This window comes from Crassostrea angulata, chromosome 9 (assembly GCF_025612915.1).
Source record: "Crassostrea angulata isolate pt1a10 chromosome 9, ASM2561291v2, whole genome shotgun sequence".
In the NCBI taxonomy this organism is placed as follows: domain Eukaryota; kingdom Metazoa; phylum Mollusca; class Bivalvia; order Ostreida; family Ostreidae; genus Magallana; species Magallana angulata.
In genome coordinates, this window is record NC_069119.1 from 25815833 (window position 1) to 25838772 (window position 22940).

Sequence of the window (22940 nt, forward strand, 5' to 3'; positions counted from 1 at the left end):
GAAAGTCAAAGGTTCTTCATTTTTTCGTTTGTGACGGGTCGACGCATTCACATAGGTGTTAAAATTTCGATAATTATGTTTGAGAATCTGGGGTGTGTCAAGAAAATCCAAGATGTTTCATTATTTGTCTACAATAAGACTTTAACAAAATGACAGCATCAGCTGTCTCATTTCTGGGAAACCTGATATTTGTATTCACCTGATCTGTGAATTTAATTAGTTTTGGAATCCAATATTTCATTCAGCTCACATCAATTTTGACATGCAAGAGATTATATTATATAAACGTTATGTCTGCATGCCTTACCTACCATTATCAATACAAAACATATATACAATACACAACTCCTCTTTAGGGAATAAAATAAATCATTTATTGAAAGATGTATAATGAATGACAATAAACAAAAGGCATACTATTAAACACGTGAAGTAAAATAAGTTACATGTCTATAGATAAATACCAAAAGAAAAGAGACGGATCTTTAAAATTCAAGTTTGTGCTTGAGAGCAACAATGAGTTACATCAAACTACTAGAATATAATTTTGGCATAACTGACCTAAAAGATATATTGCAAAAATTAAAATGAGTTTCAAGAATGATGCATATGGTGAGAAAAGGGGGTGCAGACAACGCACTTTGATAAAAAAACAATGAATTCCATTGAAATGAAAAGCTCCATTTAAAGATTTAAGAAAATATTTAAATTTCATGGTTTTGTCTTCACTTTTTATATTTTATACATTTTATAACCGAAAACATCATATTTAAAGGCTCGAGGTGCATCCGATGGGTTATGTTGTTGACCATTTATCCCTAAACAATTGGTAACAGGTAAACTGGACTAGATAAAAAAAAAATTAGTGATAATATGAACCAAATTTGTGCTCCCTCTCGGTCCTTGGGTTAAATAAGAACCTGACACATGAGACAATTTGCGAGCTAGCTAAATCGAAACATTTTCGGAATTTCAAGAAGTCAATCCATGTTAAAATTATTTTAAAAAATGAACTGAAGATTCACACGTCCCACAAAAAATATTGGTGTGATGACCTGGTGACCTTTTATCATCTTCAGGTAATATTGTGATCGATGTATTAATATCTGCTAGTCTTTATTAAAAAAAATGGAATGTAATTGCTATTAAATAAGAGTTCTAGGTGAAGCAATTGGTGCTTTATCGGCGAAAAGAAAATGAGCACTGTCGCTTCTTTCCACGCAAGCAATCGTGACTTAGTCAGCTCTCTCATGACATTGCGAAATCAAGCAATATTCATACACATTAAGGTGTTTTCGAGAAACGGACGTTTATTTAATAACCAGGACTTGTTAGGTTAAACACATAGTTCAACACATAGTTGAGCACATAATCATTACATAATCTGTCTTTTTCATGGAAACCCGATCAATTTCATCACCCGATTTGTGATTACATTAATTTTGAAAAGAAATTATTTCTTCAAGTGCTTGCCACTTATGACATGAATAAAGCTATATATATATGATGGAAGTGATAGAATTTATTACTTGTTTTGGAGTAAAGGACAGAGGCATTCAAAACAAGAAGAAGCTTGAAGTTGATCTAAAATGGTATGTACATTAAATCTTTGTTTTAGGAAGAAAAAAAGAATGATATGATAAGAAAATGCACAGAAGAGTTACTTTTTCTATGGTTCCATGAACAAATTTAACGTTCAGTTTCAGATATATGCATATACATGGATGTATTTAATCTATGTTCTTTAAAATAGGAATCACATGAACCACCTCATTTGTAAATTAATCAGCGGTGCGTCATGTTCTCATGTGCACAACAAGTGATGACGTATCGCTGATGACGTTCGATTCTTCTTTGTATTCTGGTTAGAGAGATGTGTGCGAGGGGAATGCATGACAGTGGGGAGCTAGGCAACAATTGTAATTATGCTTTATTTGTTAAAAAAAGCCTTGTATACATAAAATATGTGGTTGTTCACTGTGACGTATGTTTCCTACAATAATTACATTTGACACTACCCATTTATGTTCAACATTGCCGACAGACATACGATTTTCATAGAACATGTGTCACTATATTTAATGAATCTAAATAAAGGTTTGCAAGCTTAAAAATTATAGGTGTATTAGTCTTGAAAACATGTAAAAATTGCATGTTATTTAGATACTGGGTAAACGTATGACTTTTTACTTGATATTCACGAAACAATAGCCGTTCAAGACTATATCAACTGTTTCTATCGTCTTAATTACCTTCTTTTCCAAGACTTTTGCAAAATTGTTCGATGGAACAACTTACTGGTATCGCCTATCGTATTGTACATGAATTTCAACAGGACGACTTATCAATTTCCTGTGTCTGCTAATTTCCTTACAGGGTCTTTTTCTGCTGGCGATATCCATGTCGTTACTTTTCGTCGTAAATTCAATGATGTCTCCTTCACTTCCAACTACAGTGGCCACTCTACCCTCTTCGGATGATAAACTTGTTGTAGAAAACATGACCTCATGGATCACTAATGACACAGTTAAGATATATGTATACGCCCACCTTCTTTTTTGTCCCAATCAAGACATGTGCTTTGGAGAAGAGTACCAAAGAAATGTCTCATTTTCAAAAACAAAAGTTCGAAGTTGTTCGGTTTGTGGCTGCAATGATAATTGCCACAGGAAGAAGAACTGTTGTCCTTGGCGCAATTACAAACAAAATATTTCTACCAGCACACAATTCATAACGTATGTCGACCATAGCTATTCATCACATTCTCGATACGATACCGTGGCCCTAGATTGCATTTCTCCTTCTATTAATTTGCTTTACAAACAAAAATACTTTATGGTTTCGGATTGCCCGTCTACGTTTGTTGATGAAGTCACTTTACAAAAATGCCAAAAGCTGGAAAATGAAACAGATCTGAAACTATTCCAACCCGTGACATCTATAAAGACCAACGAAACTTTTCGAAACTTGTACTGTGCGATTTGCAATGGTGAAGATTCAGACATGTTGTTGTCGTGGGAAACACGACTTAGCTGCAGTTATCAGGATGACCTTATGAAAGCTTCCTCTACAGAAACCCTCAAAACAAAGTTGTTCAGCCACACTAGTAAATGTGGAGTCGAGTTTATTCCCCCTTTGTTGGTTGCTAACGGTATCGGGAACAGGTGCTACACTAATGACCAGTATGTTGATCGTTGTAACATCACAGGTTTATGGCTGACCTATGACAGTCAAATTGAGAGAGGATGCAGCCTCGATTTCGTCGACAGATATATGCATTGTACAAATAAGCACATTGCTAGGAGGCAAGAATATAAAAACTTATTTTGTGCCATGTGCAACGTTGGAAATTGGACATCTGATTTGCCTACAGAATGTATTGAGAAATATTATTTAGATCAAGACCACATGGATTCGTTTTCAGCTATGATAGATTTGAGCAAATTCGAAGAAAATGTTCGTGATCAACACCTACAATGTCCTCTCTATGATCCACTACTTGTAAGTACACACTTCTTTGTATTTCTCTTATTTGTACAACTCTAATTTTAGGGTAACATTACAGAAATATATAGAGTTTCAAGAATACTTTGTGCATAAAACTCTAAAGATAATTCACTGCTGGATAATTATTTCAATACCAAAGAGGTACACACAATCGCTATTTCTGGCAGAGCTAAATCAAAGTACTGAAGTACTGAAAGCCGGGCTCTTTTGGTGTCATTATGCAAATTGTGTAGTAAAGACTGAAAATCTCTCTCTCTCTCTCTCTCTCTCTCTCTCTTTCTCTCTCTCTCTCATGCTTTAAAGGTCGGCAAAGCGTCAAAGAGCGACCAATTGTTGAAAGCGGCTATAAACAAGAATATGTCTCTCTATAGTAGAAAAAAGCTTAACAGTTGCTGCTTTGAATTTTGCAAGAAGCGTTATATATACAATCCCCATTTCTTCAACGCACAGTAAAGTAGTTCTTGGAAATTCATGCGCATTGTATGTGTCCAAAATGCATAGTCTTCTTTTTAAAACACGTTATTGATAAGAAAACTAAAAAAGATAAACAATTCTCTCGAAAAAAAAATAATAAAACAAAATGCCAACACTTTTGACAAAACTTGGCTCTCTGTGTAACTATTTAGTATAGCGGAAGCTTTTACTTTGACGCTGTTTGGTTTTTTGTTTACTTTGCTATTTATAGTAACATTGGCGATTTGCCTGCCTAGAGCCAGGACTCTGCTTTCAGCAGAGCCCGGCTAAAAACAACTCTAATGTATCAACATTACCGGATGTTGAAGTTTTTGTTTTACAAAGTGGAGATCCTTTTTATTTATAAGTAGCTGCTAGACAGCCTTGTACGTCTCTATTCACTATGTCTAATTTTCTTCATATCATAAAAAGAAACATATCATTTGTTTGGTACAATCTAGCAGCGCTTCATCACTTTAACTTTGTTTGATCTGATTCTATTGATATTGACGAAGAAAACCAGTATTATTAATAAAGAATTTTAAATATATACTATAAACCAATTTTTATTCGCGGCGACTATATTTCGCGATTAACCTCCAATAAACTGGTTCGCGACGACTTTGGGTTCGCGACCAAGTCTTATCCAGATCTGTATTGTTATCAAAACTATAGACAAAGAATTGGTTCAGGGCGAGAAATATTCGCGTTGACAAGGCTCTCGCTAACCTCGCTAAAAATTCTCGCACGCGAATTAAAGTTGGTTTACAGTATAAAGAATTAATTAAATTTCACATTAATGAGGTCTAGCTCAGATCGTAAAATGTGATATATTTATATGGTTTTATTTAAGCGGGCGGGGGGGGGGGGGGTTACGGACGCATGTTATTCATTCAAGGTGATTGTCCTAAGTCTGCCGGAAAGGTACAAGAAGTTGCGATTGGAGGCACACATTCAAAGCTACTATAACACACTCAATCATAATACTATAGTTTTTTTTATATCATTAATAAATAATATTACTGAAACTGTTTTACTATGATACAAAATTTGTATAGATATCCAACAGACTTTATTTTAAGGGCAAAGACAACTAAGTATATAAAGATATATTAAAGCTTTCTTATTAGGGGATCATGATCAAGGACTCTAAATAAACTTATTTTACGCAACGACTTTATTTTGCTCTTTACCGAAGACGAACTTGTAAGCTACGACTAATTTTTTTATCAAGATGTATATTATCTAGGTATTAATTTTCAGAGACATTTGAGAACCTGTCCGCTGCGAGAAATATTATAGTTTCAGTATTCATAATCGTATTTGAACTTTTACATCATTATGGCATCATTGACCTACGATGTACTGACATTAATTTTTGTCTTATGTTTCTTTTCAGAAAACATGTCACCGTCCATTTTGTGATGCAGGTCTTAGATACGAAAATTTCGACTGTGTTCCGGCTCACATACAGATTTCAAAGCAAAAATACGAAATGAACATTCGTTTCACGACAAAATCAAGAAGAATAGAGCCAATCACAGACTCTTTGTTTAAAATCATAAGATATATTTATTCAAATAACAGTTTTGACAACCTGATATGTAAAGCACGTTTATTCGTTGAATCAGACGCCGCTGAAACATTTAAGTCTGACTATTCATTTATGTTTTATGTAGAAATGTTTTATCATCATTTCCATAACTACAAAGAAAGCCTCAATTATTTATTAGAGTTTTTTAAATTTGATGATGTAATTAGAAATACTTTAAATGTTGAACTTCTCAGTCAGTCCTTTAAATCTCGATATCATGAGCATACTTCTTTTTCTACGTTTTATCGAAACCCAGTTTCTGGAAAGGATTTATATGAGTTTACGAGAAGAAAAGCTCCACAACGGACTGACAAATGTGACCTCAATTACGACACAATCACAACAATTGTTGCTCCGTTCACGATCTGTCCAAAAATACTGATAGACAAAAGGCAAACAACGGTGGTTGTTTCGGGGTCCGTTCTTTGCTTTGTTGATTTGGACTTTTGCATGGGATCGTCGTTTTTCAAGGAATCACGTGACAAAAGTAAAGTAGGGGTTTGCGTCGATCAATATTTTGAAAAACTTGAGTTGGCTTTGTTGAAACAAAAAAATTCTATGGAAAAGATAACGACACTTGTTTGCTTGTCTTTTTCTTCCGTCGGATGTATTGGAACGATGGTCGCTTACTTCATCTTCGATATTGGTAAACACGTTCACTCAATGAATATCAAAGCTTTGTGTTTAACTTTGATTTTTGCTAACACTGTATTTTCCGTTTCCGGATTATCCTCGTCCAACCCAATATTTTGTCAGATAGTAGGCGTTCTCAATCACTTCCTGTGGCTATCAGTAGTTATGTGGATGCTTACCTCTTCTTTTACATGTTTCCAGACCTTTACATACACCCAATATCAAAGCAAAGGTAGTATTAGGAAAAGATTTTTTATAAATGTGGTGTACAGTTTTGCTTTTCCGACGTGCATGGTTCTGACAAATATGTTAGTCAGCAAACTTTTGTTCCAAGATTCTAGTTACGGGTATTCATCATTCAACTGCTTTATCTCTCTCAAAGATATGCTACTCTATACATTTATCGTTCCAATCGCATGCATGGTCATTCTCAATTTCTTTATGTTTCTCTTATCATTTAGAGAAATAAGCAGGAAGGATGACACGCATGTTGAGCTTAAAACAAAACAGGACAGAAATATGTTCGTTATATTTTTCCGGTTGATTGCCATCAGTGGAACTACCTGGTTCTTTGGATTTCTAAACATCATGTTTCCGAACCCCTTATTTTCCTACCTACACATCATTCTGGCCAGCTCTCAGGGTATCTTTCTCTTTTTTGCATTTGGAATTCAGTTGATTGCCAGAAACATTAATCCACAAAAGAGACATTCTCTCAAATAGTAGAACACAATCTTTCAGTTCATCCGAACCAGAGACTCTATGGAGTTTTTCGCATCCTAATTTTTCTTTCCTATTTCTGTCATCGTTAATGGCGCCGTCATCATTGTTTTCGTATTAACAGTTTGCATATTTTTTTTTACTAATTTTAAACACCATTTATGTAGCCTCAACAAATCAACATTTTGCATTATTTTTTACTTATGTAGAACAACATTATTGTAGCCAATCTCAACAAAACATGGCACCAAACTAGCCACAGTTTAAAAATTAAAAAAAAAAGTTTGAGGACAGAAAGCACAGCCTTTATTAGCCTTTTCCCTTCATGAAGATCAAAAAGAACAAATTGAATTGATGAATAATACAACTCAGACTATACAAAAAATACAAATATTGATGAAGAAAAAGATAAATAAAAAATTCATGATTGCGTTTTAATAAGAAAAGTAAAACAGCAAACCACAATTTACGTTTTATAAACGGCAAAGCTGTTTATAAAATATTGAAATATATCATTCCTTTGATTTTCTGCCATAAATTTAGATGAAAACGGTCATTTGACCTTTAAAAATGATATTTTACCGTACCAAATTTAAACGTAATGTCGGATGGATTGATACGTTTTTGACGTTATACCTTATGCGTCGAAGCAACATCTTTCATACGAAATAAACAATTTTTTTCAGCCAATCAATGGCGTGTTGCAAGTAAATCCAAATTATTTATCATGCAAGAAGTATCGTTCTGTGAATTTCATTGTTTGTTTTTAGAAATGTTTTTCGATGTTATGTCGTCATATCCAAATTTGGCGGAATAATAAAATGTCCAATAAATATAGAATTTTCGGCGTCGGTAAAACAAAATCATGTAATCAATGAGACATGATTACCATTTTTCGCATTATTCGTCGCATGTCATTTATGATGATGTCGTTTGAATTGTTACAACTAAAATGTGCAAGCTTGTTACTAATATTTCTTTGTTTTTAAAGCTGTGAGTTTATCTTTTAATCGTTTCAAAATGCATGTACTCAAACCATATTTTTTTTTAAGGGAAAATGAAAAAGCAATGTATGATCAGTATATTGTATTCAAATTATCTAATGTATTTTGTGAAGCAATTATAAAGAATAGTGTAATTAGATTCATTTTAAGGTACGTTTTGTAAAAATGATTAGGTGATTGTTTTCTTACAAAGTTTAAAAATGCGCACCCTTTTCTGTCGTCTTTCATAGAAATTGATTACCATTTGTGTTTCATCAGAATATGCTATTTTGCTTAAATGAACAAAACAAGCGTTAAACACGGAATGCATTAAAATAATTGAGGTTACAAAATACGACTCTGCCATTTAGTATGGTGAAGGGTGACTGAAAGGTAGTTAAGTACTGACGGAATGGCATACTTAGTAGCTTTGTCGTTCAGTCACATTTCGAGACCATTTAGTCAACACTCAGCTGACTAAATTTGTAAAGGTTGTTTGGGACACTTCGTGACGTATTGTTTATCGAAAAAAACCCACCAAGAAAATCAATATATGAATTAATATGAATTACATTTGTAATAACATTTGGCTGTGTATTCTGATTAGCTCCATTGGGAGAAAACGAAATTATGCCAAATCAAGTGCATCACATAATGGAATGTGTGTGTGTGTATATATATATATATATATATATATATATATATATATATATATATATATATATATATATATATATATATATATACTGTATATATACTGTATATAAAAGAAGATAATAGGTACAATAAAAAATGCGCTGAAGCAAATCTACGCTAACTTGTTTGGAAATCATTTTCCGCCAAATACGTTTACAGTAAGCCTTACTATTCATGAAAATGTTGTTTCTTTATATATGTATATTAATACCATATCATAAAATATATCATATATAATATTTATTGTTTCACTGTTCATGACGTCATTGTTCAATAAAAAAAAGTTTAAGTCTCATTACCTTTTTTTATGACACACTTTTTAAATATCTAAACCGTTTATGCCGAATATCTACTTGTTGCCGTGGTACGATCCTTGCTCAAGTTTTGAGTGTTTATTAAAATGATAACATATTATGTATATTGAAGTTATTGTGAATGAAAGATATTTTTTCATAATTAGAATTAGATCTTCTTTTCCTTTTTTTAATTATTCATAGTTCATTTTACAATTTTGTAATCTTTAATACATCGATAACTAGGAAAACAAGATTGATCAGTTGATGCATCTTAGATTTTTTCGTTTGAAGTCAATATATGCAGTAATAGTTTTGTAGAAGGGAGCTGAGATTTTTTTTTCCAAGCTGATAATTATACTGTCATTATATAATATATTAGGCCATTTCTTTACCAATTAAGTTGATGGCTAAAACTTCAAGGTAGAGCTCATGCTTATTTTTTTTTTTAATTTTTAATTTAGTTTGACCGTTTAATATTATAAACCAATAATAGGTCAAAGACGAGGAGCTCTAAGCAATTAAATCAACTTATAAATCTAAAATATATAGTTTTTACTACTCTTGCTTTTTAGACGGGTACTTTGTTATCCTATCAGCCTCCTTTAAATTATCAGACCCTATGCAATGTTCGATAACTGTACACAATATTTAGTCGCGGCGATTATAATTATTTGATTATTTTTTAAAGGTTTTCGTTATTAATTGCTTCACACGAAGTAATGTTTTCCTCAATGCATATTAGAAAAACTTTTTTTCAACTACTTCAGAAGCCATTTTTAAACAAAATAAACGTTATTAAACATTTTCAAGAATCTTTCCTGCACACACATGATAGATTAATTTACAACATCCTTCTAAATCTGATGATTTCATCATATTTACATTTTTTTTTAGTGTTTTTTAACACTACGAATCAATTCAAATTTGTGTCATACATGTATATTCCATGAAGCGAAGCAAATGTTAGGGTGCAAGTGGGGATTGCAAAATTATAATACAAACTGAAACTGCCAGTATTTTAATATATTATCGCATAGTTGCTGATAATTACATGTATGAAAATAGACGCAACGTGGCCATTCTTTGATTATTGTGAGATGATCAATATGATCGAATACGTGTGATCAAATATATCAAAAAAGCCCATCGGGCTTTATGTATTTTGTCACTCCTTACTATATTGATCACCCATTATTCTGAAAGACTGGTTAAGAAATTTGAATTATTCATGTCGCAATATTATATACTGACTAATAAACATCATCTTTGGATTTTGTTCAAGAGTATCAAAGAGAAAAAAAGTTCTCAGTTTTCCTCCTCAACACCTATTAACTATCTCTTCAATGCATTAACTTTTGTTAAAAAAAATCATACGGATGACAGATTTTTTTTTAAAAGATTTTCTCTTACCATGTTTTTAAAAGCAAATTATTTTTAAAAGGATTATTATTTTGAACCGGGATAAAATAGATTATTATTTTGAACCGGGATAAAATATCTAAATATTAATAAACTTCTCTTATTTCAGAGATGAAAGGATTCAGAAGATACATAATTATATGTACTTCATTGATAACATCATTTGTTACCCATTGTCTATGCTTAGCTTTACAACTCATATGTTTGTTATAATATAAATAAGAAATGTTGCTTCAAACCTGCTTCGCTAATTAGTGTAATGGCAAATCAACTTACGGATAACATTTGTCAGTACATGTATAAAGTTGGCTTCTTCAACTGTTGCTAACTCAAATAGGCATCCCCCTATTGCTTCACAGTCCGTCTAGTAAAATAAAAGATCACGTAGAACTAATTCTCACTACACAACTGTGGAATCAACAGAATTCGAGGTAGCTCAATTTTCGTGGTATTCGTGGGTAGCCCCCACCTACGAATTTACATCCTCCACAAAAACTTATTATAAAAGATTTAGTTTTCCTACTGAAACTAAAAACCGACGCATCCACGAAATTATATCCCCACGAATAAGCAAAAATCCCATAATCCACGAAAATTGACCCCACGAAATTAAATGATTCCACAGTATTTCACTTTCTGTTCATTAAGCAATATTCCAAACAATAAGGAAAGACAATTTCTTCTGTAGCTTGATAATGTTTTTGCAACGTTTCATTTCGTGTTGGATATGGAAGAAAATTTTTCACTTGGTGAAACTGTTTTGATGACGTCACAATCATATGGTTTGCACATCAAAAGGTATCAAGTTATTTAAGAAATGAACTCAATGTCTACTCAAGTTATACTCGTATAACCTGGGTTGGGGCAACTTACTCTTTATAATCCGCGAAGATGTTGAGTTCATTCCTTATACTTTAATTTTCTGTAATTTGCTGTACAAATTGAGTCCGTTTCACTTTTAAAAATGATATTAATCTGTTCAAAAATCAAACCTTACGTATAGCAGATTAGTACGTTTTTGACGTTTGTGCATTGTGACGTGTCTTGTGACGTGCAAACCAGGTTATACAAATTTAACCTAATTTTTCTATCTAATCAAATGCCGCGTTACAACCAGAATTAAATTATATGAATTTACGTTTCAAGTTTGTTAATAAAAGTGTAAATTCGGCAAATTTCTTCCTCTCAATGAAGAAAAAGTATATAATCTAGAAAGTTTATGTCCGTGCTATCATTTTCATTTGCAGTTTACTGAGTGTTAACTGTACCAACCAAAATAGGGTTAAATTCCAAAATTCCTGATTTTATTTTAACTTTAATGCTTTGTTTACTTTTGTGATTTTGGTGATTTTTAGTGTGTTTGTTTTATTTATTTTTTGATGTACCGTGCAAATTGAAATTCAAATTTGTAAATTTTGAATCAAAATATTCACATCTTTTTGTAGATTTTAGAAATTTATTTTCACAAAGCAAGACTCTTACTAAGTGTGACGTGATTTGAAATGCTTTTGAATAAGAAAAAAGTTTTTTTTTTTTTCTGAACCACTTAAAGTTTATTAAAAGCATAACACTAGGAGGTGAGTTGAACGGATGCTACGGTACACAGGCACAACAATGGTAAACTCGGTTGTTCTTGTAATGTTTTACACTCTGGTATCCATTTGTTAGAAAGTAAGTACACTATCTCTCTTCGCGTGCGGGAGAATTTCCCATAGGCTGCAAGAACTTTGCTCTTTTTTCTATTATTCGAATGGATTTTAACGTCTGAATTTTATTGACCTAACGAAAGTTTCATTGGGGATACTGAATACCCCATACAAGTTGCTTTTCTTTAAGATAATTCTTTACGTTTCCATTTTCAATTCTGAATTCGCTTTTTTGCACTAGCTGACAATAAAAAAAAGCAATTAAAGGAGCGTGGTCAAGATTTCATTTAGAAATTACTTTTCTATATCGAAAGACTCGTTTAAAACAATTCAATAAGGTATATACATGTACATGTATATGGTAGTTAAAAAGGTCAGTTGTCGAGTTAAATAAAAGGTACAGATCACAACTATTTGTTATGTAAACAAGGTCCTTGTCATGTGTTTGTTTTCGTTTGTAAGATATACATGCACTAGAAAAAGTTCTATGTTTGGAGTGTATTATGCAAGTCATTATCTGCATGTTATATAAACAGTATCTAATAAAAATAGTGACTGGGTCCTTGTATTTTCTAATTATTTTTTAGTTTGGGAAACACATATGGCATGAGCTTTGTTTACATTGCACAGAATTGTGAGTTCTGTATTTTGACGACTGACATTGAAATTATTTTGGTAGGTTATTATAATTTATTAGAACCTTAATAATCAATAGTATTCGAAAATGTTTTTGATCAAATCGTGATCATGACTCTTTCAACATCAACGTGAAGATAGAAATAATCGCTGTTAATGAAAGTTGAGATTGGGCATTGTACTCAAATATTATACATGTATGTCTGGTTGTAGTGCCATCGGAAAACTTACTTTAATTTAACTTTTACATCTTAATTTCTTTCTCAAATAGATATCATATAGCGATATTGCGTATTTCACTGTTGATATGCATCTTTAGTTACTATATGGATACATACAGTATATAAGAGCTTGAAAAGAAATTTGCCAATTCTGGCCACCAAGATATCATATAGCGATATTGCGTATTACGCATAAAGCGGTATTGCGTATTTCACTGTTGATATGCATCTTTAGTTATTATATGGATACATACAGTATATAAGAGCTTGAAAAGGAATTTGCCACTTCTGGCCACCAAGATATCATATAGCGATATTGTGTATTACGCATAAAGCGGTATTGCGTATTTCAGTACTGATATGCATCTTTAGTTACTATATGGATACAAGAAGTATAATTTATGAGGAACTTTAAAAGGAATTTGCCACTTCTGGCCACCATGATTAAATATCTTTGCAGTGAACCAATTATTTAAATGTCCCAGATTAGCATAATTGCAGGCTGAGAAAGAAGCATTGTTGGTGACACTCGACGTGGTTCCAAGATCAAAATTTGTACTAACTGTTGTTTCAAGATCAGTTGTAGAAATCGCACTATCCATCTCTAACCCCATTCGATTGTTCACTTGACAGATGTGTCGAGCTCAATGTAACTAACGCCTCTGATGACGAAGTGACGTTCGTAACTACTGATGACGTCAGAGGTGATGATGACGTCTCATCTGTATTGTAAAATGACGTAGTTTCTGTTCATATGGCCACTCCCGAGCTTATCTGAGGATCTGATGACGTTGTTACACCAACAATACTCGTTGAAGTCGAGGAAAGTATTGATGTTGTTTGGGTAGTTGATGAATTTGGTACTAAATCTAATAATGAAGGAAACATACATTAATTATATTGTACAGTGTAGTTCTAATGAATAATAATTTAATTCTGGTTGTAACGCGCTTCATTTAGGGAATGAATTCAATATTTAATATTGTTTTATACGATATAATATGGTTTGGGACAGTTTACGCTTTATAAACCGACAAGCGGTTTATAAAAAAGCGTAAACTGTTTCAAACCATTTTATATCGTACAAAACTACTAAATATTGAATTTATTGCTAATACTTTAATTTTTTTGCTTTTCGTTGTAGATAAAATGGTCATTTGATCTTTAAAATGAGGTAAAATTGTTCAGAATTTAAACATAACGTCAGGCGTATTGATACTTTTTTTTCCCTTAGTCTTACTATGACGTAGGCAAGATACTTTACGATATAAAATAATGTTTAGCCAATCAGAAAGCACGTTACAACTAAACTTAAATTATTTGAATATATTTAAATCTCAAATTGTAAATGCACAACCTCACCTCAGATATCAGCTGGTTTTCACTCTTATTATCTACCAAAAAGGTGGCCTATCAAAGCACAAGAATAGTCATGATGGTTAATAAATCAGATTCTATATGAATAGTCATGATGGTTAATAAATCAGATTCTATATGATATTTTTTTTTCATAAAAATATCATTCTGTAATAAAGTAAATCTTTTTAAGAAAATATTATTAAAAAGAATCCAGATTTTTATTTTTCATTAATTGTGTGTCAAACGTTAAAAAAAAATATGCCCAAGTTGCGATAGGATTTTATATCAAGGTGGAATGTTATACGCTTATAGTAAGTAATTAAGATGAAACATAGCGCCACGTTTGTGACGGGTCGACGCATTCATATAGGTGTTAAAATGTCGATATCTTTGAGAATCTGGGGTGTTTCAAGAAAATCAAAGGTGTTTCATTATTTGTTTACAATAAGACAGAATGATTGCATCAGCTGTCTCATTTCTGGGAAACCTGATATTTGTATTCACATGATCTGTGAATTTAATTAGTTTTGGAATCCAATATTTCACTCAGCTTACATCAATTTTGACATGCAAGAGATTATATTATATAAACGTTATGTCTGCTTGCCTTACTAACAATCATCAATACAAAACATAATTACTCCTGTTTAGAAAATAAAATAAATCATTTTTTGAAGGATGTATAATAAATGACAATTAACAAAAGGCATAATATTTAACACGTGAAGTAAAATAAGTTACATGTCTATAGATAAATATCACAAGTAAAGAGACGGATCATTAAAATTCAAGTTTGTGCTTGAGAGCAACAATGAGTTGCATCAAAATACAATTCTGACCTAAAAGATATATTGCAAAAATTAAAATGAGTTTCAAGAATGATGCATATGGTGAGAAAAGGTGGGTGCAGACAACGCACTTTGAAAAAAAAGATTCCATTGAAATGAAAAGCTCCATTTAAAAATAAAAGAAAATATTTAAATTTCATGGTTTTGTCCTTACTTAATTGCATTTTATAACCGAAAACATCATATTTAAAGGCTCAAGGTACATCCGATGAGTTATGTGTTGGCCATTTATCCCTTAACAAATGGTGTTCTGCCACAGGCCCATTTTGTATGTTGAAGTAAAACGCCCAGCTTTTTACATTCTTTATTCAGCCAATATAGCAGGAAATTTACGGTAACAACTGAAATTTAACAACATATAGACACTCTTACTATACCTAATATAATATGAAAAATTTATCACACACTGCACTTTCATACACACTTGCCAAAAATCTCGAATGAAGTTTTAAATAAATAATCAGAAAACATTACAAATATGTAGGTGTAAGAAAAAAGACATACATCGTTGCGCCTTTGCACCACGAAGATATGGATGACGAAGCGTCCCTGACGCTGTAGAGGGTCTTCAAATGGATCTGTGCGTCCCAGACGCGCGGGAAATAATGTCTCCCAGAAACAGCTTACCGGATGTAATTATCACCAAGTAAAATAGAAACCCAAAACTGACCGGCACCGTAAATTCCGGTGACGTTACACTCCCCGCCTGACGTTCTATAATGTCACTCTTCTTAAGGTGTAAATAAGTGAACTATCTCGGTGATAGGTCTAAGTAATACAAGTTCCGTTTCTAACGGTGCGTAGCTCTACTTTCCGAACATGTCCATCTTTACTTGGGAAGGTACGTTGAACAACTGCCATTGGCCATTCGTATCTAACGGTGTCAGAATCCTTTAAGAGTACTACGTCATCAACGTTGATGTCTTCCTTAGAATAAGTCCACTTCCTCCTGGTTTGAAGACTGTAAAGGTATTCTTGCTGCCATCTTTTCCAGAACTGGTTGGCTAAAAGTTGTGTGTGTTTCCATGATGATCTGTACATGTCCTTCACATCAACTGCTTGAAACGGTCCATAATCAACTTCAGTCTTTTGTGTCAGCAATACTGAAGGGGAAAGAACTGATGGCTGTGTTGGATCTACCGACACGTTCGCTAATGGTCGACTGTTGATAATAGCACAAACTTCATACATAAATGTATTCAAAACATCATGTGTAAGTGGTTTCTTTGACTCCATGATGATAGCATTAAGAATTCTGCGCGCTGTTCCAATGATCCTTTCCCATATCCCTCCCATATGGGATGCATGTGGTGGGTTAAATATCCAAGTAGAGCCATTTTCCACCATATACTTCTTCAGGGTTGGAGATTCTATGTTGATTGCATTGATGTTAAGTGCATCTGTACTTCCAACAAAATTAGTTCCTCTATCTGAATAAAACTCAGTGACTTTACCGCGCATTGCTACAAAACGCCTGAGGGAATTGATAAAGGCACTGGATGTCATCTCGTCCACCAGCTCTATGTGTACTGCTCTGCTCGTCAAACATGTAAATAAGATTGCCCATCTTTTAGCATTAGCAACTCCTCCTCTAGTTTTTCTAGCTGTCACCTCCCAGGGCCCAAAGGTGTCTACTCCCACATACGTGAACGGTGGTGATGGCTTGCATCGAAAGTCAGGTATATTTCCCATTTTCTGTGTTTCAAGTTTACGTCGTAACTTTCTACAAATTACACACGAGTTTAATAATGATGAAATAAGTCTCTTGGCACCCATTACCCAGTAACCTGCGGATCTCACAGCACCTTCAGTTAGGTGACGTCCCTGATGTTTACATTTCTGATGATGGTGCTTTATAAGCAATCTTGCCACATGTGACTTTTTCGGAACAATAATAGGTCCGTTGGATCCAGCCAGTACATCTCCGGTGAGAATTCTGCCTCCTACACGTAGCAGACCTTCGTTATCCAGATAAGGATCCAGTTTTTGTAGCGGACTACCTTTGGTGACTGGTTTGTGCTCCTTAAGTCTTTCTATATCCTGTCCATAAGCTTCAAACTGTACACTTTTGATAACAATCTTCTCCATACTTTGGTAAAGCTTTGTTTGACTGAGCTTTTCAAGGTTGATTTTCTGGCGAATAGCACTACGCATGAATGATAGTCCACGAATTAGAGAATCCCAGGTAGAAAATCTTGTGAACACATTTGAGTTCAATCCATGAAGTACACTTGTCTTAACTACAGTGACAGTCCTTCTAATTTCACAGTCATTATCAGGGTCCAATAACGGGTATTTTGAATAATCTTGTTGATTATGATCCAAAATAATCTTTGGCCCAGTTAACCACACAGATGTTGGAAGTTCGTTTGCAAAAACAGAACGTGTTCCTATATCAGCCGGATTCTGGTCTGATTTCACAAAGGTCCACTGTTCTGATTTTGAATTTGTAAGTATCCGTTGGACTCGGTTTGACACATACGTGTGAAATCGTCTGGTCTTGTTATATAAGTATCCTAATACGACACGACTGTCAGAGTAGAACTGCATATCATGAATCTGTGTATCAAGTTGACGCTCGACAAATGAAGCAATTTCTGTTGCAAGAAGAGCTGCGCATAGTTCTAACCTTGGAACTGTATGTCCATGGTGAGGAGCTAGTTTAGATTTTCCGGTTACAAATCCTATGTAGGTTTCTCCAGTGTTTGTAACTTTGATGTAGGTAACAGCAGATATAGCTTTTTCAGATGCATCAGCAAAGGTGTGGAGCTCGATCTTTTCAGCATTTTTCATAGATACTGCAACATATCGCCTAGGTATCTTCACATTGCATAGGTGATGAAGAGAGCTTCGCCATGACCGCCAACGCAGGATTATGTCTCTAGGAAGAGGATCATCCCATCCAAGTTGTAACTGTGTAATGTCACGAAAAATAAATTTTCCAGCCAAAATGACAGGTGACAGGAATCCTATAGGATCGAACAGGCTATGTAAACAAGATAGCACACCACGCTTTGTTTCTGGTACATCTTTGAGATCTGTTGAGAAGATAAAAGCATCTAGTGATAAATTCCAGATTAAGCCCAAACTACTCTGTGCAGGAGTTGTATGTAGATCTAAATGTACATCGCTTAAATCCTTTGCTCTATCCTCTGGTGGTAAAGCATCCATAACAATTTGGCTGTTGGAGGCAAATTTATGAAATCTAATTTTACCTCTATCTCTTAGAATTTCCTGTGTTCTTAACAAAATATCTAAAGCTTCATTGTCTGTATTGTAAGACGACAGTCCATCATCAACATAGAAGTTTCTTGTAACATAATATTTCACATCACTATCACAAGGTTCTTCTACACATTTGTGGAGACAATATGTGGTGACAGCGGGTGACGGTGAATTCCCGAATAGATGTACACACATTCTGTAGTCTTGAAGAGACTTGGTAGGATCATTGTCTCTAAACCATATGAAACGAACGAAATTTCTGTGTTCTTCATCAATGTGAAACATATGAAATATCTGTTCTATATCTCCAGTGATGGCGACACGCTCCTTACGAAAACGCAAAAGTACGCCGAGTAGATTGTTAGTAAGATCCGGTCCTTGAAGTAAGGAAGAGTTCAATGAATGTCCTTGATAAATGGCTGAAGAGTCAAAAACCATACGGATCTTGTTGGGCTTTTTTGGATGGAATACTGGGAATATGGGAAGATACCAACATTCTTCTCCCTCTTGGACCTCTGGAGCTTCCTCTGCAAATCCATTATCAAACACATTTTCCATAAACTTTATGGCTAAGTTCATTTTCACAGGATCACGCTTAAAAGTTTTCAGCAGTGAATAAGTCCTTTTCAACGCTTGTTCTCTGTTGTTAGGTAGTCTATTTCTGTTTAACTTGAATGGTAACGGAGCTGACCAATGTCCTTTCTCATCTTTATGACACTTTTCCTTCATGATTTCTAAGAATTCTCTGTCCTCGATTGACATTCCTGGAATGTTATCGTCTTTGGTGCGTTCAAAGATCTGAGAAAGCTGAATTCCATTCTCACACGAACACTGAATGTCTGTATCATCTTGATATGTTGAAATTCTCAGATTTGATGAACATGGGGTAAAATGAGTTCCTCGTCCAGATGTTAAAATCTGAGTCTTGTTCACAACCACATGTTGTGGTCTGTGTACTCTACCTAGGCAACATTCTCCTATAACGGCCCAGCCTAAGGGAAGTCGCTGTGCGAAAGGTAGGTTTGGTTTATCAATCTTTTGTTCCAGCACATGATGAGCACTGGGAACATCCCGTCCAATAAGAATCACTTCTGCTTTATCGTCTATTGGTGGGATCTCAGACTCCAAGTCTGATAAATGTTTGTATGGTTTAACTACAGCTGGGGTTGGAATCTCCTCGTATGAAACAGGGATGTCATCACATTCAATAATTGATGGTAAGTGTATTTGTTCGCCACTCTGTATTGAAGATACAACGAAATCAAAGGCTTGTCTCCCGGAGACCATGGCCGAACCACTGCATGATGACAATGTATATGAAATTTCTTGTCCCTTGATTCCGAACTTGTCAAAGAATGATGACTTCGCAAGTGTCCTGCTGCTTTGGTCGTCGAGAATCACATATGCTCTTTTCTTTAAATCTTCGCGGCCAACTGGAAAAATGTTCACTAAAATAATCTTTGCACAAGATTTGCCACTGAATGCGGGTGAGCAGACTTGAGTACAGTTAGTTGTAAAAGATGATATACTGTTCTCCCCGCCATGCGAATTTTCCTTATCCTCCCCACCCTGGGAACTGTTAACATGTAAGGCACCACAATGTCTATAACTTTGACACATGTCACACTTTAATTTCACATTACAGTCTCTTGCTAAGTGTTCTTTGGAATCACAACATCTAAAGCAAATTCCATTTTCCTTGAGAAGCTTTTTCCTTGAACCGATAGGAAGGGTACGAAACTTACGGCAGTCTTTGATATTATGATTGGATTCAACTCTATGTTCTAAAAAGCATGATTTTCTTTGTCCTGTTGACTTGCTAGGCTTAACATCAGTTTTTCTGGAACGAATCTGTCCAGTGTTTTTGGTTTTAGTCTCTTTCTTTGTTGGTTCACTGAACTGAAATCCAGGGTCGTTTCTCACACGACATAAGTCTTGTATAAATTTCACAAAGTATGTAAATGGTGGGTATGGAACACTATGACACTCCTTATATTCTGAGGCCCTGTTGATCCATTTTTCTCTCCATTGATACGGAAGTTTGCTTACTATTGGTGCAATTCCAAGAGAGGTGTCATAATAGGATAATGCTGCTGAATATTTAGGATTCTTCTTCACACCATCCACTTGTGTCAGTAGATCAGACAGTTTGTAAAGTTCTTTAGGGTCCTTTATCGTAAGTTGTGGAAAAGCGGCCAACTTCGATTTTAATGAATCATCGATGAGTTCGATTGCCCCATATCTCTCATCTAATCTTGCCCAAATCTGACGTAGTCCCCTTCCAGGATTTCCGGCGTTTGCTTGTTGGATGTCCGCTGCATGTTTAGAGGACTCCGGTCCTAGCCATCTCACAAGTAACTGAAGTTCCTCGAATTCTGAAATCTGCAGGTCCTTTATGATTGAGGTAAAGTTTAGTTTCCATGCGTTGTAAGCCTCTGGTTCATCATCAAAGTTACTAAACCGGGATAACAACACTTCCTTCCTTAACAAGAATTTAGTCACAGTTTCCACTGAATCCTCCTTTGGTCGAGTTAAAGGAACATCAAAGTTATAACTTGAGGGAATTGGTTGAACGATTTTTGGGTTCACACGTAATCTAACACTTGATTCTTGATCTCGAGAAACACTTTCCACATAATCTGCAACACGCTGACCTCTGTCTTTGGGTAGCTCATCTAAGATGGAATTTCTTTCACTTTTGGTTTCACTTTCTTCTCTTTCGAACACTTTGGCTTCTGCATCCGCGATTGCTGCTGAACACGTTTGATTCAGAATTTGTATTTGTCCTTCAATTTTTGACTTCTCGGTTTGAAGGTCAACTTGCTGTCTGACGAAAGCTAATTTAGCCTTTTCTGCTTCTGCCTTCTGTCTTAACAGAACACGAGACTTTGACATTTCACTGACAGAACTTCTACTCTGTGATCGGGATCCTTCGGAACCACTTGCTCGTGATATGGTATCTGCTGCGTCTAGAAGGGCGTCCTCAATACGGTTCATGAGCTGATCTATGATGTCAGAACGTTTACGAAATCTTGGTTCTTGAATAGAAAATTCTTCATTACTTTCTCTTGTGTTTGTTCTTTTAAGAAATGAAAGAAAGTCATTTGCACAATCAAAGTAAGTACGTTTAAATTGCTGAAGCTCTGCTTTAATTTTGCGTAAGTCTTTAAAATTCTTCTGGTCTATATTTTCATCTATATCAACTAAGATTTCTTCAATCATTGTCCATGCCTTTTGTTCTTGAGAACTATATTTCTTAAGAAATGTCAAAAACTGTTCCATGCCTTTCTTTGTCTGCGTTTTCAGTCGTTTTCCCTCACCTTCCTCTGAAAGAACAGTCTCCTCTTCACTTTCCTCCTCGTCAACTATGGGTATGGGTTTTCCACCAGATGCCATACTGATAATACTGTAGTGATTTTCACATGAAATTATGCCATGAAATTTTGAAAATATATACACATGCTAAAAATGGCATTAGACATGTTAGATGAGAAAAAATGCACAATTAACTTTCAAATTCAATGCACACCACAAATACGTGAAAATAAATGCTTCCTTTCGAAGTACTGATGCATAGAACAGAGTTATCTGGCATTGAGAAAATATTCAACACCAATGGACCAGAAAAAATATTTGACATAGCATATGATCATGATCAATCTATAATATCTGTACTATTGTTCATTTCAAATAATGTCAACATATTATTTGATATAAAGTTACCGATATGTCACTAGTGTTTGCACATATACACACGATGTCCAGGAACACCATGCACCACAAATACCACGAAAAATCCTCCAGCGAAGGTATGGACCAAAATGGGGGGGGGGGGGAGGGGGGTAGTTGGTTGGAAATCCCAGCTTCACAGGAATCTGCTGTCCACCAGAAAGTCGTCTTATCCCCAGGATAGGCTGCAATCGACTCTCAGAATGGTTGAGGTGGTAAACAAAACGATTTGTTACTGTTCTGCCACAGGCCCATTTTGTATGTTGAAGTAAAACGCCCAGCTTTTTACATTCTTTATTCAGCCAATATAGCAGGAAATTTACGGTAACAACTGAAATTTAACAACATATAGACACTCTTACTATACCTAATATAATATGAAAAATTTATCACACACTGCACTTTCATACACACTTGCCAAAAATCTCGAATGAAGTTTTAAATAAATAATCAGAAAACATTACAAATATGTAGGTGTAAGAAAAAAGACATACATCGTTGCGCCTTTGCACCACGAAGATATGGATGACGAAGCGTCCCTGACGCTGTAGAGGGTCTTCAAATGGATCTGTGCGTCCCAGACGCGCGGGAAATAATGTCTCCCAGAAACAGCTTACCGGATGTAATTATCACCAAGTAAAATAGAAACCCAAAACTGACCGGCACCGTAAATTCCGGTGACGTTACAAATGGTATCATGTGTATACTGGACTAAATAAAAAATATTTTTAAATTAGTGATAATATGAACCCAATTTGTGCACCCTCTCAATCCTTGGGTTAAATAAGAACCTGACACATGAGACGATTCGCGAGCTAGCTCAATCAAGACATTTTCGGAATTTTAAGAAGTCAATCCATGTTAAAATTATTTTAAGAAATGAACTGAAGATTCACATGTCCCACAAAAAATATTGGTGTAATGACCTGGTGACCTTTTATCATCTTCAGGTAATATTGTGATCGATGTATTAAT

General features: G+C 34.6%; 3 protein-coding genes across 3 annotated transcripts; 1 reads left to right on the forward strand and 2 right to left on the reverse strand.

The window, feature by feature from the left end:
* The first annotated feature begins 1408 nt into the window (after window positions 1-1408).
* On the forward strand, window positions 1409-8552 carry LOC128163364 (uncharacterized). Its single transcript, XM_052826942.1, has 3 exons — window positions 1409-1592; window positions 2377-3501; window positions 5360-8552. The coding sequence occupies exons 1-3, from the start codon at window positions 1590-1592 to the stop codon at window positions 6908-6910; spliced, it is 2679 nt and encodes an 892-aa protein (XP_052682902.1). The 5' UTR covers window positions 1409-1589; the 3' UTR covers window positions 6911-8552.
* A 6698-nt stretch (window positions 8553-15250) lies between these two features.
* Window positions 15251-17396, reverse strand: LOC128163551 (uncharacterized). The gene is made up of 2 exons (XM_052827181.1): window positions 15516-17396; window positions 15251-15352 (listed from the first exon to the last, which is right to left on the reverse strand). Exon 1 carries the CDS (start codon window positions 17163-17165, stop codon window positions 15780-15782), a length of 1386 nt encoding a protein of 461 aa, XP_052683141.1. The 5' UTR covers window positions 17166-17396; the 3' UTR covers window positions 15251-15352; window positions 15516-15779.
* A 10-nt stretch (window positions 17397-17406) lies between these two features.
* On the reverse strand, window positions 17407-21632 carry LOC128162236 (uncharacterized). Its single transcript, XM_052825409.1, has 3 exons — window positions 18227-21632; window positions 17641-18049; window positions 17407-17422 (listed from the first exon to the last, which is right to left on the reverse strand). The coding sequence occupies exons 1-3, from the start codon at window positions 21630-21632 to the stop codon at window positions 17407-17409; spliced, it is 3831 nt and encodes a 1276-aa protein (XP_052681369.1).
* Between the last annotated feature and the right edge of the window lie 1308 nt (window positions 21633-22940).